At 38.5% G+C, this 17,431-nt stretch overlaps 2 protein-coding genes across 3 annotated transcripts in view; both read left to right on the forward strand.

Annotated features, from left to right (window-relative positions):
* The first annotated feature begins 59 nt into the window (after positions 1 to 59).
* Positions 60 to 6,613, forward strand: LOC123512849 (NADH dehydrogenase [ubiquinone] 1 alpha subcomplex subunit 8-like). Its single transcript, XM_045269489.1, has 4 exons — positions 60 to 264; positions 2,693 to 2,868; positions 4,934 to 5,041; positions 6,049 to 6,613. Exons 1-4 carry the CDS (start codon positions 139 to 141, stop codon positions 6,158 to 6,160), a joined length of 522 nt encoding a protein of 173 aa, XP_045125424.1. The 5' UTR covers positions 60 to 138; the 3' UTR covers positions 6,161 to 6,613.
* Positions 6,614 to 8,553: 1,940 nt separating this feature from the next.
* LOC123512851 (vesicle transport protein SEC20-like) overlaps positions 8,554 to 17,431 on the forward strand; it is a 33,473-nt gene continuing 24,595 nt past the window's right edge. The window contains exon 1 of one of the 2 annotated variants that reach the window (XM_045269494.1): positions 8,554 to 8,730. The gene's annotated coding sequence lies outside the window, so the exon portion shown is untranslated. The remainder of the gene's footprint in view (positions 8,731 to 17,431) is intronic. The other variant, XM_045269495.1, reaches the window with a different exon arrangement.

A 17,431-nucleotide genomic window follows, 5' to 3' on the forward strand; every position in this document is an offset into this window, starting at 1 on the left:
GCGAGAGAGCTCAAGCTCAAGAGTGAGCGGCGCCGAGAAAGTCCCTGCCACGAAATAGCCAAAGGAAACCAAACCGAGAGCTAATAATTGACGAACTGGGCCTCCTGCAGTACCACCAGCAGCACCACCACCACCACCATGTTCACCAAGGACTTCCCACTGCCCACCGAGGAGGAGCTGACGGTGCAGGAGATCAATATAAGCACGCCGTCCCTCAGAGCAGCCGCCTTTCATCTGGGCAAGAGTTGTGAGGAACAGAACAATGTAAGTCTATTTTTCTGTTCTGGCAGCCGGTCTAGTCTCGGGGCAGATTCTGAGGTGACCCTGTGTTCATTTCCAGGGTCTTGTAGTTGTCTAAGGATGTGGATTTTGGGTGATTTGAGTGTAGCAGAGTGTTTGGTGGTTCTTGTAGTGTCAGTGGTTCATATTTCAATGGTATCGATACGGTGGATTTACGGATTTCGGATGTTTTATTTATCTATTTATTTGTGTATTTTTAATTGTTTATATATATATATATATATATATATATATATATATATATATATATATATATATATATATATATATATGTCTACTGTTTGGTGTTCCAGTGTTCGTTTTGATGGTGTTGTAGTTGTTTAGATACACAGGTGTGTAGATTGAGTGAGTGGTGATGTTTGGTATTGGTGTAGGTTAACTCAGCTGGGGCCTGGGTAGCGCCTCACCACCCCAAGCCCAGCCAACACTCGGGCAGGAAGGGACACGCCCAGAAACTCCAGTCAGACTGCATTATGTGAAAATGGTTGATTGAGTGTGTGTATCTTCCAGTAATAGAAATTAATAAAAAAGAAAAGGAATAAAAAAAAAGACTGAGCATAAACTAATATAAAGAGTGAGGACTGAATGGACAGAAATGTAATAGGTACCAAATTATATAGAGACAAGACCGTCAGCCAGGAAGTGTGTAATCTAGACTTGGTACTGCAACAACTTAATGTGGTAATTCCACCTTCATATCTGTGAAATTTGCTGTAAAGCTAATGGTGTTGCCAGCAACATTCTTAGAGGCATCTTATGCAGATCACTTTTTTTTGTGTATCAGATTTTTGCCCCACATGTTCGGCCAATTATCGATTTTGGTAGTGTTGTTTGGAATATTGGCTTCTTGGGAGATGTACGCATGCTGGAATCTGTTCAGAGGAGGTGGACTAAAAAGGTGGAAGGTTTTGGTGACCTACCATACTCAGAATGATTATCTAGACTGAAATTGTTTTCTATCAAAGGTAGATTGCTGAGGGCTGATTTGATTCAAATGTGGAAGATTCTGAGTGGTTTGAGTCCTCAACCAAGTGGTCTATTTTCTAGAGACATTTTGAGTAGAACAAAGAGTCACAGTTTGTAGATTTTAGTGGATCATCACTCCACTGATGTCAGAAGTCATTTCTTCTCCTTATGGGTCATCAACATCTGGAATTCTCTACCTGGAACAGTTGTGTCAGCTCAATCTCTCCAGTCCTTCAAACATTTTGCTTGAACAATTCCTGGGTCATTGTCTTTATGAGTATTGTTAGCTAGGTCTTTATGGAGTTATGTTCTGCATCTAAAACAAGCCAACCATCCTGCAGTTCTCCAGCAGTATACTTGTAGTTTTGGTTGAAAGATGCAGAAGTGACTGATGAGGGATTTAGACCCTCATCTTGGTAAGAAATCCATCACAGGATGATTCAACTAGAGCTGTGGACCCCAAACTGTTCCTAAGCGAGTACCACTTGGAGGTGTGTTACAGTCACTGCGTACCATCGGGTTCCAGAAAACTCAATTCCAGCAAATATCAGTTTATTCACAAGTAGAACACACAAATGAACTAATAACAAGGAACACAACTCTGTTTGATGAGAGGGATGAATCTGTTTCTTTTCCACTAGCTGATTGATACTTGATTATCTTGTGTAAGACAATAATTTTTTTTCTGAGAAATTAATTAATTTAACTAAAAAAGATTGCATAAGATCATGAAAGTGCTCATGTGCCACCTGGAAGGCCTTTGCATACCACAGATTGGGAACCACTGAACTAGAGAAAGACCGTCAACAAATCTCTAACTGAGAATGTTGTATTGTTTGACTTATAAATCTATGGTCTCTCATGCCCACTGCTGGACTCTTGGTGACAATACATATATATGCAAACAATATAAAAGAATATTTAGAAAATGACAAACAAAACTTCAGAACTATGTAAATATGCTGTGTTGCTTCCAGTGAAACCACTGACCTTTCCTGTGAGGAGAGGCTTGCCAGGTTAGGACTGCTCTCTGTCAGTTGTTGTTTATTAAGACACCACCGCCACCACCACCACCTCCACCTCCACCTCCACCTCCACCTCCACCTCCTCCTCCTCCTCCTCCTCCTCCTCCTCCTCCTCCTCCTCCTCCTCCTGCTCCATGCAATTCCTTAATGCCCTTCTTCAGAAGTATATACTGTTCTGGAAGGAGAAGGATGTCAGCAAATGTACAGTGTATCAATCTCCTAACTTAACCTAACCTGTCTACATTTTAACTTCCTTCTAACATCACCATAACAATCTCTTCTCATCATTGAGGGATTTTGTTTCCTTTGGACAGTTTCCCCTCCATGAAAAAAAAAAAAAAAAAAATCCTCCTTTTCTGTGCAGCTCCTTAATGCCTCTCACACCTCCTGCTTCCCTTCAGGAGTACATGCTGTGCCGGAAGGAGGAGAAGGACCCCCGTAAGTGCCTGGACGAGGGCAAGGCAGTGACGGCTTGCTCCCTCAACTTCTTCAGGCAAATCAAGAAGTCCTGCCTGGAGGAGTTCTCGCAGTACGCCAACTGTCTCGACAAGTCCTCCAGAGATATGGAGTATAAATAGTGAGTGATGCATAACCTAACCTAAGATATGCAATACAAGTAGTGAGTAAATTGCAGATTATTATTATTATTATTATTATTTATTATTTTTTATTGTTTTGGTTATTTGATTATGCATAATAGGTCAGTTTTTAAAGCAGGGAAAGAAAAAAAGCAAGAGATATAAATAACGACTAGAAGTGAACAAAAATACATAAAAATTAGATGTGAAAAAATAATGCACAACAAAATAGCAAATTTGAAGTGAAGAAAAAGAGTAAAGTAAAAAGAAAAATAAAAAGTTAAAGAAGAAAAAAATGTAAATCAGTAAAATAAGTTGAAATTAGACAAAAAGTTGAGAATTTGAGAAGCTAAAATTAAACTAGAAAATAAAGAAAAGAAAAAATACCACACAGATGTCTATGTGGCCCCGGACTTAACTTTTGACAGGAGGCTCTCTCTCTCTCTCTCTCTCTCTCTCTCTCTCTCTCTCTCTCTCTCTCTCTCTCTCTCTCTCTCTCTCTCTCTCTCTCTCTCTCTCTCTCTCTCTCTCTCTCTCTCTCTCTCTCTCTCTCTCTCTCTCTCTCTCTCTCTCTCTCTCTCTCTCTCTCTCTCTCTTTTATTTTTTTTTATTCAAACAAATACACAAACAAACAGGCTGTGGAACTAAAATGTTCCACAGCCTTGAGGTCAAGGCTGTGGAACATTTTCGTGGCAGCCACTCCCCAAGTGAGGAGCATGACTACTTAGCAAGTGAAAGTGGCAGCCCACAAGTGGCGAGGCAGGCACCCGTCGCGGCTGGTGTTGCAGTAGTATTTATTGTAAAGAAATTATTTTGTATTGGAGTGTATTTTATTTATTTATTTATTTTTCATGTATAACGTCTAATGTACAGTATACTAATGTGTTATTCTCAAAAATACTGTTACTATAGACTCTTGGAATAACCCCATACTCAACGTGGGGTTTTAAGCCTCGTTCTTTGTATATGCATATCTCTCTCTCTCTCTCTCTCTCTCTCTCTCTCTCTCTCTCTCTCTCTCTCTCTCTCTCTCTCTCTCTCTCTCTCTCTCTCTCTCTCTCCTTTCTTTCTTTCTTTCTTTCTTTCTTTCTTTCTTTCTTTCTCTCTCTCTCTCTCTCTCTCTCTCTCTCTCTCTCTCTCTCTCTCTCTCTCTCTCTCTCTCTCTCTCTCTCTTTCTTTCTTTCTTTCTCTCTCTCTTCTTTCTTTCTTTCTTTCTTTCTCTCTCTCTCTCTCTCTCTCTCTCTCTCTCTCTCTCTCTCTCTCTCTCTCTCTCTCTCTCTCTTTCTTTGTTTGTTTCTTTCTTTCTTTCTCTTTCTTTCTTTCTTTCTTTCTTTCTTTCTCTCTCTCTCTCTCTCTCTCTCTCTCTCTCTCTCTCTCTCTCTCTCTCTCTCTCTCTCTCTCTCTCTCTCTCTCTCTTTCTTTCTTTCTTTCTTTCTTTCTTTCTTTCTTTCTTTCTTTCTTTCTTTCTCTCTCTCTCTCTCTCTCTCTCTCTCTCTCTCTCTCTCTCTCTCTCTCTCTCTCTCTCTCTCTCTCTCTCTCTCTCTCTCTCTCTCTCTCTCTCTCTCTCTCTCTCTGGATAAATAGATAGATAAAAGTAAAGTGATGTATCTGTCGTCCTCTATTCTTCTAAAATTAAAATGCATAAATAGATAGATAGTTAGATCAAAGTAAAGTGTTGTAATGTTGTCCTCTATTCTTCTAAAATGAAAATGCATAAATAGATAGAGAGATAGATCAAAGTAAAGTGTTGTAATGTTGTCCTCTATTCTTCTAAAATTAAAATGCATAAATAGATAGATAGATAGATAAAAAGTAAAGGGATTTAACTGTTGTCCTCTATTCTGCTAAAATAAAAATGCATAAATAGATAGATAGATAGATAAAAATAAAGTGGTGTAACTTGTCCTCTATTCTTCTAAAATAAAAATGCATGAATAAATAGATAGATAGATAAAAGCAAAGTGGTGTAACTGTTGTCCTCTATTCTTCTAAAATAAAAATTCATGAATAGATAGATAGATAGATCAGAGTAAAGTGTTGTAATGTTGTCCCTTGTTCTGGCAGCTGCCGCAACACTCAGGCCATCTACGACAAGTGTGTGCTGGACAACCTGGATCTGGAGCGGCCTGACTTTGGTTACTTCTGTGAGCCGAAGATTGTCGACTCAAAAAGGTGAGAAGCAATACCTCCTTTAGCCCATAAGATCCCGTGAAAATGCTCATATTGTATTAAAAAGAAAAAAAATCATGTCTGCATTTGTTACTTTCATCCTTCTATCTTTTTTATTTTTTCTTCTTTTTTTTCTTCTCCCTTTTATTTATTTATTTATTCCATATGGCCTTTTCTCTGTTATTAATCCCTCTCAGTCATTTTTTACTTGTTCCACTGCCACATATCTCCATTTGTTACTCTTGTCCTTTTAACTGTTATTTGCTGCATCTTTTATTATTTATTTTATTTATTTATTTACTTTTTATTTATACCATATGGACTTTCCCCGCATGTTAATCACTTTCAGACATTTTTACTTATTCCGCAGCTGCCTCTAACCTTTAACCTGTGTAAAGAAAGTCAAATGAATTCTTTTCCATCTATAACTTTCTTGATGATGCTTGTAAAGAGTTCATGCATTGCTCTTTGGGGGTGTTGATTGTTTTGTATTGCAGTGAAAGAGTTGATAGTCTTTTTTACGTCATTTTTTGGGCTCGTAAGAATCGGAGGATCTTCATAGCGCTAACAACAACAGCAACGACATCAACAACAATACTTCACTGTTTGGTTATTGTGTGTATATTTTCACATTACAGATTTGACACAGCTATATTTCTCTCTCTCTCTCTCTCTCTCTCTCTCTCTCTCTCTCTCTCTCTCTCTCTCTCTCTCTCACACCAGCCAAGGGTAATAAAAACTACTAAACTAAAAATCCCACTGAGATGCCAGTCCCCAAGCAGGTCTGAGAGAGTTAGCCAAAAGAATAGGATAAGTATTTTTAAACCTTCCTCTTTAATGAGTTGAGGCCATAGGAAGATGGAAATACAGAAGCAGGCAGGGAGTCCAGAGTGTTGCAGCAAGACACCCTTCATTGGAACACAAGGGAAGGTGTAGGGAGCTACCAGACCTACACATGGCACTCTGTTTTATCTGCACCTCCACTTTAAAAACATAAATTTCCTTTCCAGGCCTAAGCCAGTGGAAGAGCGCCCCACCTTCCCTGAAGCCCCCGAGCCCCTGCCAGAGCTCCCACCAGGTAGTGAGGCCAGGTACGGCGCCCGCAGGTTCTGGTTCCAGTAGGCCACTCATTACTGGCTGGCTGGTGTGGCAAAGTTTGTTTTCTTCCTTCACTGTAGCCAGAGAGACTTGCAACAGGAAGTATTGCTGTGAAGTCCTGCCAGAACAGATTCGAGGTTCACTTGTACACTAATGTTACTTCAGTAGCAAAATTTAGGTGGGAAAATAGAGAACACAGTGTGCTGCTTTTAGTTTGGAGGGTCAAGGAAAGGAAGTGCTTGTCATCTTGAATACACTGGGCTGTTGTGACTATTGGAAACTGTTGTCACCACCACCACCACCACAACCACACCCTCCTCACTGCTCACCACGAGACTGGCATGTCAACAAAGAGCTGCAGTGAACTGTTGCTGTTGTAGTCTCTAGCAGTGTTTGCTTTGTACATAAAGGTATCTTAAAGTGTTATAATATATTCCTTCACATGTCCTTTTGACAAAAAATAAAGATGTAAAATATTTACACTTTTCAATTAAGGTTAAGTTGATATTACTCTCCCTCAAAAAAGATTATATATATATATATATATATATATATATATATATATATATATATATATATATATATATATATATATATATATATATATATATGGTTATTTATTTCAAGTCTAAAAAAAATTTACCACAGATCAAACATCTTGTGAAAATTAATAATAATAATGATAAAAAGTAAGTAAATTGTAAATGTGGACTTCTTAAGGGTTGTTATTGATAAGTGTAAGACTTCATGTTGTACAGGTGTTTTTATGAGGCTGATCTTGGCAACACTGCAAAACAGCCCTGTGTGAGAGCCAGAGATTGCTATCATTAGCAAGTGTTACTGGTGCACGCTGTCTAACTGTATCTCAGTGGTCTATAAGGCAGTGTGTACAGCTACAAAGGGTAAGAGGATACAGCCTCTGAATCACTGCTACATTGTTTAGGGCAGTGGTTCTTAACTTTTTTCAGTGCCCATACCCCTTGATATCTCAAAAAAATTTCTCGTACCCCCGCCAATATAAATACTATACAAACATATGAAAAGGATTAGTGATAAAAACCTTGCTGAGAATTTTTTTTTTAATTACTGAACAAAGGCAATTTTTTATATTTCAAATAAAAAGTGTCAATTAGTGGGATTCAACTTGAAAAACTTAACTTAAAAAAATTGAGACAATTATAGTAAGAGAAAAATTAGGAAAATATATGTTTTGCTTTCTCATGGTAAATATACGGTACCATTGCACTGCCTACCATGTCTCGTACCCCTAGGTTTAAGGTTTCGTACCCCTTGGGGGTACAAGTACCCCAGGTTAAGAACCACTGGTTTAGGGGGAAGAGCTGCAGGGAACCAAGGTGTCTGAACTGTAGGAAAAGAAAAAAACTGAATACTGGGTGTTATTGTGGTCAGCCTCATGAGTAATGATAACAGTTCATAATATGGATTCATGACTAGATTGGAACAGCAGGTGGATGTTGATAGATGCTGTATCACATGGATTGCCACATGTAGGGTTGCTGTGGTCCTGTGGCTCCTTCCCTCTCTTATCTTAGTAACCAGAAGGGATAAGTGAGGAGATTGTGTATGATATGTACAATATTATTTGTTTTTTATTTTTTACTTATTTATTTATTTATTTTATTTTATTTTTTTTTTTCTTTAAGTAAGAGGGGAAATCTGGCCAAGGGCAATAAAAACAATTAAAAAGGTCCACAGAGAACAGTGTGTTGGTTACAATGGGTGTCATGTGTTGGTCTGTTGGCTTTGTACAAGTTCCAAGATGACTTGCTATGGATATTTGAAATCATTCTCTTGGGTAAGGTTTCATCTTTTATTCTTGGCCCCATTTTATTTTATTCTATTGTTTTTATTGGTTAATTTATTTTTTGCCCTTACCAGTAGCCAGAAACACTCACACATAATAAGGAAGTAATAACTAAGTAAATGGTCCATTGATTATAATGGTCCATTGATTATTATTTTTCTTTTTACTGTATTTTGTTTTATTTATTCATTTATTTTTGTGTGAGAAGTGGAAGCTGGCCAAGGAGAGAAAAAAAAAAACCCACTTGATTGCCAGTTCCCTTAAGGTAAGTAGAGTTATCCAAAAGTCCGGACAAATGTCTTGAAACCTCACTCTTAAAAGAAGTCAAGTCGTGGGAAGATGGAAATACAGGAGCAGGCAGGGAGTGAGTTTTTTTTTTTTTTTTATTCTTTTTCATTGGCCAGAATCCATCTTACGAACCTAAATGAATAAAATAAATTTAAAAAATAGTAAGTGGTTATTGATTTGATTATGTCTTTTTTGTCGTTATTTTGGGCGAGAACACATATATAAAAGCTAACGAGGGACATAGAAACCATCAAATATATAAGTTAGCCATAGATTAGTGGTGTTCTGTGGAGGCGCGGCCAGTTGGTGGTGACTCTGGTGAGGAAGCGCCGTCAACACCATAGAGTCAGAGAGGCAAGTGTCAGGAGCACAACAGCAGGTGTGGCGGCCCCGAGGAGCACCATTAGTGTACAGGGGCACGATACCAGCCTCCCTTGACCTGTGACATGCATAGTGACCCCGCACCAGTCACGAGGAGCTGGTGAGTGCCGTGACACCTGCCACTGGGGAAGTACAAGCGCCTTAACTATTCAATGACGTAACTCGCATTAACATTTTTACGTTTTCCATCATAATTCACCGGTTATTTGATGTTCTTGTGGACTGGGAAGGTGTGGGTGGTATTCTTCCTCCCTTGTGACTACTGAGTGAAGAACTACAGTGTCAAAAAATGAGAGAAAGTTGAAATAATGTATATATTTAATAGTCGTGTGTCCCAGCTGGTAAAGGATTGTGGGTAGTGGAAGTAGTTACCGGTCCACTGCCACTGCCAGCGTATGTACTAACCTCTTGTGTAGTGTATGTAGGATTACTTGGGCGTGTTTTGTGTAGGGTCAAAGATTGGGTGGTTATTTATTGATATTCTGCTAAATAACTCCTCAGAAAATGTTTGCAGTAGAATTTCAAGACTTTTTGGTAAAACTACAGAACCACTGCTCCCCCCCTTTCCTCTACCCTCCCCTCTCCTCCCCCCAACAAGCTTGGGGGACTGTGGGGAATCAGGGGTTTTTGGGGGGGAGCCAAAAGAAGCGAAATATGGCGATCAAAAAATTCTAAGGACAAAAACCTAACCTAACCGTGGGGGAGCTGTGCCCCCCGGACCCCACTACAACACTAACCTAACCCTAACATAAAATAACCTAGCCGGGAAGGGGGGCGCAGCCCCCCCAGACCCCCCCTACAACATTAACCTAACCCTAACATAAACCTAACTCCCCCCGGACCCCCCCCTCCAACACTAACCTAACCTACTGTATCCTTGCTTTGGGGCAGTTTCCCTCCCCCACACCGGTTCTCTTATAGCTTCACACAATATGCCCTACCTCTATAGTAATAATATTTTTGAGAATAACACATTAGTATACTGTACATTAGACGTTATACATGAAAAATAGATAAATAAATAAAATACACTCCAATACAAAATAATTTCTTTACACTAAATACTACTGCAACACCAGCCGTGACGGGTGCCTGCCTCGCCACTTGTGGGCTGCCACTTTCACTTACTAAGTAGTCATGCTCCTCACTTGGGGAGTGGCTGCCACGAAAATGTTCCACAGCCTTGACCTCAAGGCTGTGGAACATTTTTGTTCCACAGCCTGTTTGTTTGTGTATTTGTTTGAATAAAAAAAATAGAGAGAGAGAGAGAGAGAGAGAGAGAGAGAGAGAGAAAGAAAGAAAGAAAGAAAGAAAGAAAGAAAGGAAGGAAGGAAGGAAGGGGAGAGAGAGAGAGAGAGAGAGCCCTGAAGCCTCCCTGTCAAAAAGTTAAGTCCCGGGGCCACATAGACATCTGTGTGGTATTTTTTCTTTTCTTTATTTTCTAGTTTAATTTTAGCTTCTCAAATTCTCAACTTTTTGTCTAATTTCAACTTATTTTACTGATTTACATTTTTTTCTTCTTTAACTTTTTATTTTTCTTCTTACTTTACTCTTTTTCTTCACTTCAAATTTGCTATTTTGTTGTGCATTATTCTTTCACATCTAATTTTTATGGATTTTTGTTCACTTCTAGTCGTTATTTATATCTCTTACTTTTTTTCTTTCCCTGCTTTAAAAACTGACCTATTATGCATAATCAAATAACCAAAACAATAGAAAATAATAAATAATAATAATAATAATAATAATCTGCAATTTACTCACTACTTGTATTGCATATCTTAGAATTCATTTCAAATCATTTATAACAAACACATTTAAAACCCACATTGCATGCAGAGAGCAAACATAAGATTTTCAATTTATGCCATAAGACTTGAGAATCATAGAAATTACGTGCAAGAAACATAAGACTTGACAAGTATGTTGTAGTGTTTACTTAGTTGTATAGTACAAAGTTTGAACGGGCCTCATCGTGACCTGTCTCTTTATATATTTTTGTCCAACTTTTCTTAAGAATTGTGCACACTTTCTGCTGCTACAGTCTCTTCACTCAATCTGTTCCAGATGTCCACCGTCTAATGTGGAAAACTAAACTTTTTAATGTTCCTCAAACATTGACTCTTCATGATTTTCTTAAGGTGTCCTCCATTTTTTGTCAATGATACTAGGTCTTGTTCATCTATTTTTTCCATATGGTTTACTATCTTATACATAGTCATTAGATCTCCTTTCTCCTGTCCATCCTTCACAGTTGGTAGTTCCAATATCTCTAGTCTATCTTCATAGGAAAGGTTCTTTATTTCTGGCACCATCTTTGTAGTGGTCCTTTGGATTCTTTTTAGTTTCCTGATGTCCTTTTGCATGTATGGTGACCGCACCACTGCTGCATATTCAAGTCTGGGTCTTATCATAATGGCTATGATCTTTATCATCATACTCTTATCCATGTAATTTAATGCTGTCCTAATATTTGTTAGTGTCCTATATGTTGAAATAAATAACCCATTTATATGTCTTTCTGAGGTAAGAGTGTCTTGTACAACCACTCCCATGTCTTTCTCTTCCTTCCTCTTCATTATAATTTCTTCCCCCATTTTGTATTGTTTAAAGGATTGGAGGGTTATTTATTGATGTTAGACTAAATAGTCCTAAGACTGTGTGTGTGTGTGTGTGTATTTACCTAATTGTATTTACCTAATTGTAACATACGGGAAAAGAGCTATGCTCGTACTGTCCCGTCTCCATATCTACTAATGTCCAGCTTTTTCTTAAAATCATGAATATTCCTTGCGTTGACCACTTCCACGTCTAAACTATTCCATGCTTCCACCCTTCTATGAGGGAAGCTATATTTTTTCACATCTCTCCTATAAGTGGCCATTTTAGTTTTTCCCATGCCCTCTCGACATTCTTTCATTCCACATACACAGATCTTCCCTATCCATTTTTCCATGCCAATCATCACTCTGTATATTGCTATCAGGTCTCCCCTTTCTCTTCTGTTTTCCAGGGTCGGAAGTTGCATTCTGTTCAGTCTGTCTTCATAAGTCAAATCTCTTAAGTCAGGCACCATTTTTGTTGCAGCCCTCTGTACTTTCTCTAGTTTCCTTATGTGTTTCTTTAAGTTCGGAGCCCACTGTATTGTTGCATATTCAAGCCTTGGTCTTATCATTGCAGTAATTATTTTCTTCATCATTTCTTCATCTAAATATCTGAACGCCACTCTTATGTTCCTCAATAAGTTCAATACTTCTCCAATTATTTTGTTTATATGTCTCTCTGGCGATAGGTCATTGGTAATTGTCACCCCAAGGTCTTTTTCTTCATGACTGGTTTTATGTCTTCATTTCCTATCTTGTACATACTCCTGATTCTTCTTTCACTCTTGCCAAACTCTAATTTCTTGCATTTTGTCGTGTTGAACTCCATTTGCCATGTACAGCTCCATTTCCATATTCTGTCCAAGTCTTCCTGGAGTAGTTCGCAATCTTTGTCACATCTCACTTTTCTTAACAATTTTGCATCGTCTGCAAATAGGCTCACATAACTGGACACCCCATCCACCATGTCATTTATGTAGACCGCGAACATTACTGGTGCCAACACTGATCCCTGTGGAACTCCACTCTCCACCAAGCCCCATTCTGATGGTCTGTCCTTAATTATTGTTCTCATTTCTCTTCCTACCAAAAGTCTTCCATCCATTTTAGTAAACTGCCATGCACTCCTCCTACCATTTCAAGTTTCCAGATCAGTCTCCGGTGTGGTACCTTATCAAAGGCCTTTTTTAAATCCAGATATATTCCATCAGCCCAACCATCTCTTTCCTGTATTACATCTATCACCCTCGAATAGTAACATATCAGGTTTGTCGTGCATGAACGCCCTTTTCTAAAACCAAATTGACACTCACAAAGTATGTCATTTTTCTCCAAGAAGTCTGTCCATCTATTCTTCACCACCCTCTCACACATCTTAGCTACCACACTTGTAAGTGACACTGGTCTATAGTTCAATGGGTCTCTCTTGTTACCTGATTTATAAATTGGGACAATGTTAGCTCTTTTCCAGTCTTGGGGCACTACACCTTCCCTTAATGAGGCATCAATTACTTCACAAACTTTTTCTGCCAGTTGCTCCTGCATTCTCTTAAAATCCATCCTGATACCCCATCAGGTCCCACAGCTTTTCTCACTTCTAAACTCCCCATCATATTCTTGATCTCCTCCACAGTTACTTGAAACTCCTTCATAATCCCTTTCTGTTCCATTACCAGTGGTTTGTCAAAAGCAGTCTCCTTTGTGAATACCTTCCGAAAGCATCCATTCATAGCCTCTGCCATTTCCTGGGATCCTCACTGCATACTCCATTTACTTCTAAACTTTCAATACTTTCTCTATTTTTGATGTTGTTGTTCACATGTCTGTAAAAAGCCTTGGTTGGTCTTTACATTTATCAATTATATCCTTTTCTTGTTTCTTTCTTTCTTCTCTTCTAATCAACACATATTCATTTCTTGCTCTTTTGTAACTTTCCCACTGCTTAATCCGTCTTTTCCTTCTCCACCTCTTCCATGCATCCTCTTTTCTTGTTCTAGCCTTTTCACATCTATCGTTAAACCAGTCCTGCTTTCCAACTTCTCTATGTTGTCTTATTGGTACAAATTTTTCTCACCTTCTTTGTATATTTTTATAAATTCCTTCCACTTTTCATTTGCTCCTTAGCACTCTTGAATTTCATCCAATTTGTCTCTTGAAAGAATTTCTTTAGGTTTCCAAAATCTGTCTTGGCATAATTCCATCTTCCCACTTTATATTCTTCATTTCTTCTAGATTTCTCTTCATCTATCACCTTGAACTCCAAAACTGCATGATCACTCTTTGCTAAAGGGCACTCCACCCTCATCTCCTCAATGACCATTGGCTCTGTACTAAAGACCAAGTCCAGTCTTGACGATGCTCCCTCTCCTCCAAACCTAGTATCTTCTTTGACCCACTGAGTTAACACATTTTCCATTGCCAGTGTCAGTAGTGTATTTCCCCATGTTGTCTCTGATCCTTCCATTGACCAGTCCTCCCAACACACCTCTTTACAATTAAAATCTCCCATCATTATAGTTCGTTCACAGCCACCCAACATTTCTTCCAGACATGTTCCTGTATCACTTATCATGTGTGTGTGTGTGTGTGTGTGTGTGTGTGTGTGTGTGTGTGTGTGTGTATAATTCACCACAGTTGTCTGCTGGTCACCCAGCCAGCCTTCCCCATTACGGAGTGAGCTCAGAGCTCCTAGACCAATCTTCGGGTAGGACTGAGACCCCAACACACTCCACACACCAGGAAAGCGAAGCCACAACCCCTCAAAATACATCCTGTACCTATTTACTGCTAGGTGAACAGGGGCTATACATTAAGAGGCTTGCCCATTTGCTGTGCTGCTTCCCAGGACACAAACCTGGACCTTTTTGTTTGTGAGCCAAGCCTGCCAAACACTACACTACATGGTGTGTGTGTGTGTGTGTGTATTTACCTAGTTGTATTGTACAGGGTTCGAGTGGGGCTCATAGTGTCCTGTCTCCATATCTCCATTTATTTAGTTTTTCTTTAAAGTTATGCACACTATGTGCTGTGACAATTCCAGTATCCAATGCATTCCATTTTTCCACCATTCTGTGTGGAAAATTGTATTTTCCAATATCCTTCACACACTGCCTCATTCTGATCTTCTTTTCATGTTCTTTTGTCCTTTCATCCTCTTCCGCCAGCAGCACCAGGTCTTCTTTGTCTATCTTTTCAATATAATTTACTATTTTATACATTATTATTAGGTCCCCGCATTCTCTTTTATCTTGTAAGGTTGGTAGTCCCATTTCCTTAAGTCGTTCTTCTTATGTGAGGTCCTTTGATTCTGGCACCATCTTTGTAGCAATCTTCTGTATCCTTTCCAATTTTCTTTTATCCTTTTTAGAGTTCGGAGACCATACCACTGCTGCATATTCCAGCCTTGGGCGTATCATGCTTGTGATTATTTTTTTCATCATATCTTTATCCATGTAATGGAATGCCACTCTTATATTAGTCAACATTTTATATGATAGTCCAAATATCTTTCTTATAACATAACATATAACAACATAAATAATAGGATAACAAAGGGCCACCAGGGCCCATCTAGGTTATCCTGTATCAGTCGCACAGCGACCTCGTCATCAGTACTTAAAGATACACTTACAAGTACACAATACATTATATACTAATTCTAAATATCTGGCCCATTAACAGGGCTAAGTCCTGCAGCGAATTCCTCTACAATCTGTGATCCCCATACATGGGGATCATGTCTTGTTTAACTATAGTAAATTTCTTATAAAAACTATCATGCAGCGCTATACGTAATTATAAATCTAATAAATTTAAGTGCTTATCTAATCTGTTTTTAAACATTGTCAAACTAGTGCTATTTACAACCCTCTCTGGCAATGCATTCCAGAAGTCTACCACCCTATGACTAAAGAAATATTTTCTTATATCTAACCTGCAGCCTTGCGTTCTAATCCTACTTCCCTCCTCTAAGGTAAAGAAAGATCTCACATCTATGTAGTTTGTATCTGAGAACATTTGAAATAACTCTATCATATCCCCTCTTATACATCTCCTCTCAAATGAAAACATGTTTAATTCCTTTAATCTATCTCTATACTCCAGGCGCTTTAATGCTGGTATCATCTTAGTTGCTCTTCTCTGAACTGCTTCTAACATTTTGATATCCTGCCTATAATGGGGTGACCAGGCCTGTATGCAATACTCTAAATGGGGCCTAACATAGGAATTATATAAGCTACGCACCACTTCCTTACTTTTATAACTAACATTTCTATTTATAAAACCCAGGATCCTATTTGCCCTATTTCTTGCTTCTAAACATTGCTTTGAAAATTTCATAGTCCTGTCTATCACTACTCCTAAATCCTTTCCTCCTCTACTGCCTCTAGCCAACATCCCTCCATCTCATAGCTAAAGTTTGTGTTGTCTTTACCTAAATGCATAACCTGACACTTTTAGAATTAAACTCCATCTGCCACCTGTCTGCCCATGCTATCAGCCTGTCCAGGTCTCGTTGTATTCTGTAATTGTCCTTTTCACCCTGTACTGCACATGCTATCTAGTATCATCTGCAAACTTTGATACTTTGCTACTAATTCCTATATCTAAATCGTTAATGTACACCAAGAAAAGAAGAGGTCCTAGCACTGATCCTTGGGGTACCCAACTAACCACTTCCTCCCACTCAGACATTGCCCCATTTAATACTACTCTCTGTTTCCTATCAGAAAGCCATTCACTAATCCAATCAACTAACCTACCCCCTATCCTATGTAGTCTCAATTTGTACACTAGCCTCCTATGCGGTACGTTATCAAACGCCTTGCTAAAATCTAGATATATAACATCTATGCTATTTCCATCATCTAACTCCTTGGTAATATATTCTAAGATATCGAGCAAATTTGTAAGACAGGACCTCCCTGATCTAAAGTCATGTTGGGTATCTCTTATTAATCTATTCTCATGTAAATGCTCCCAAATACTACCCTTAATGATTTTCTCTAGTATCTTACATACTATACTAGTTAAACTGATTGGTCTATAATTATTCGCATCATCCTTCCTACCTTTTTTAAATATTGGTGTAACATTAGCTAACTTCCAGTCCTGAGGTATCTCAGCAAACCTAAGTGATCTTTCAAAGATTAACTTAAGTGCTTCAGAAATACTGTCTACACCCTCCCTAAGTACTCTGGCATGTAACTCATCAGGACCACTAGCTTTCCTATCGTCTAGTTCAAGAATAAATTTCCTAATAATTCCCGGTTTTATATCAATATTTTCTAAAGCTCTTAAACTACTCGTCGCACTGTTTGTAACAGGATTTCCTATTCTTTCCCTAGTAAATACTGAAGAAAATTGTTCATTCAATAATTCTACTATGTCTTCATTTTGATCCACTACTACACCATCTTTTCTGAGTGGTCCAATCCTATCCTTATTTCTTTTATCACTGACCTTGAAATAACTATATAATTTTTTGGGATCTTTACTCCCAGCTCTAGCTAGTTTTATCTCTGCCTGCCTTTTACTTTTTTTTATAACCTTACTCAAATCATCTCTGACCTGTTTGTACCTAATCAAATCTACATCTTCCCCACTTTTCTGCAACTCTCTATATGCCCTCTTCTCTCTGATCTGTCTACCTATCTCGTGAGTCCACCATAATGGCTTCCTGTTTCTCTGCCTTATATCTTTGTAAGGGATACACTGCATCACTATACCCTTTACTACAACCTTAAAAATATCCCACATCTGTGCAGTTTTATTTCCAAAACTATCTTCTCAGTTTATCTCTCCTAATAACTGACATAACTTACCATAATTGCCTTTCTGCTAGTTTGGGACTCTAGTCTTATTCACTATATTATCCCTACTGGAATTAATGATAAATCTAATTATATGATGGTCACTGTTTGCTAAGGTCTCTCCTACTTCAACTTCCTTTAAACAATGCTCAATATTTGTTAGTACTATGTCTAAAACCTTCCTCCCCCTAGTAGGTTTATCTACCATCTGCACTAAATAGTTATCCTGAAAACTTTCCATGTGTTTGTCAGGGCTCAGATATTCTTGTGTGATCACTCCAAGATCTTTTTCCTCTTTAGTCTTCATTATTTGTTCCTCTCCCATCAAATAGTTCCATACTGGTCTTCTCTTACTCTTTCCTAGTTCCATTATGTAGTATTTCTT

Source organism: Portunus trituberculatus, chromosome 34 (assembly GCF_017591435.1).
Source record: "Portunus trituberculatus isolate SZX2019 chromosome 34, ASM1759143v1, whole genome shotgun sequence".
Taxonomy (NCBI): Eukaryota; Metazoa; Arthropoda; class Malacostraca; order Decapoda; family Portunidae; genus Portunus; species Portunus trituberculatus.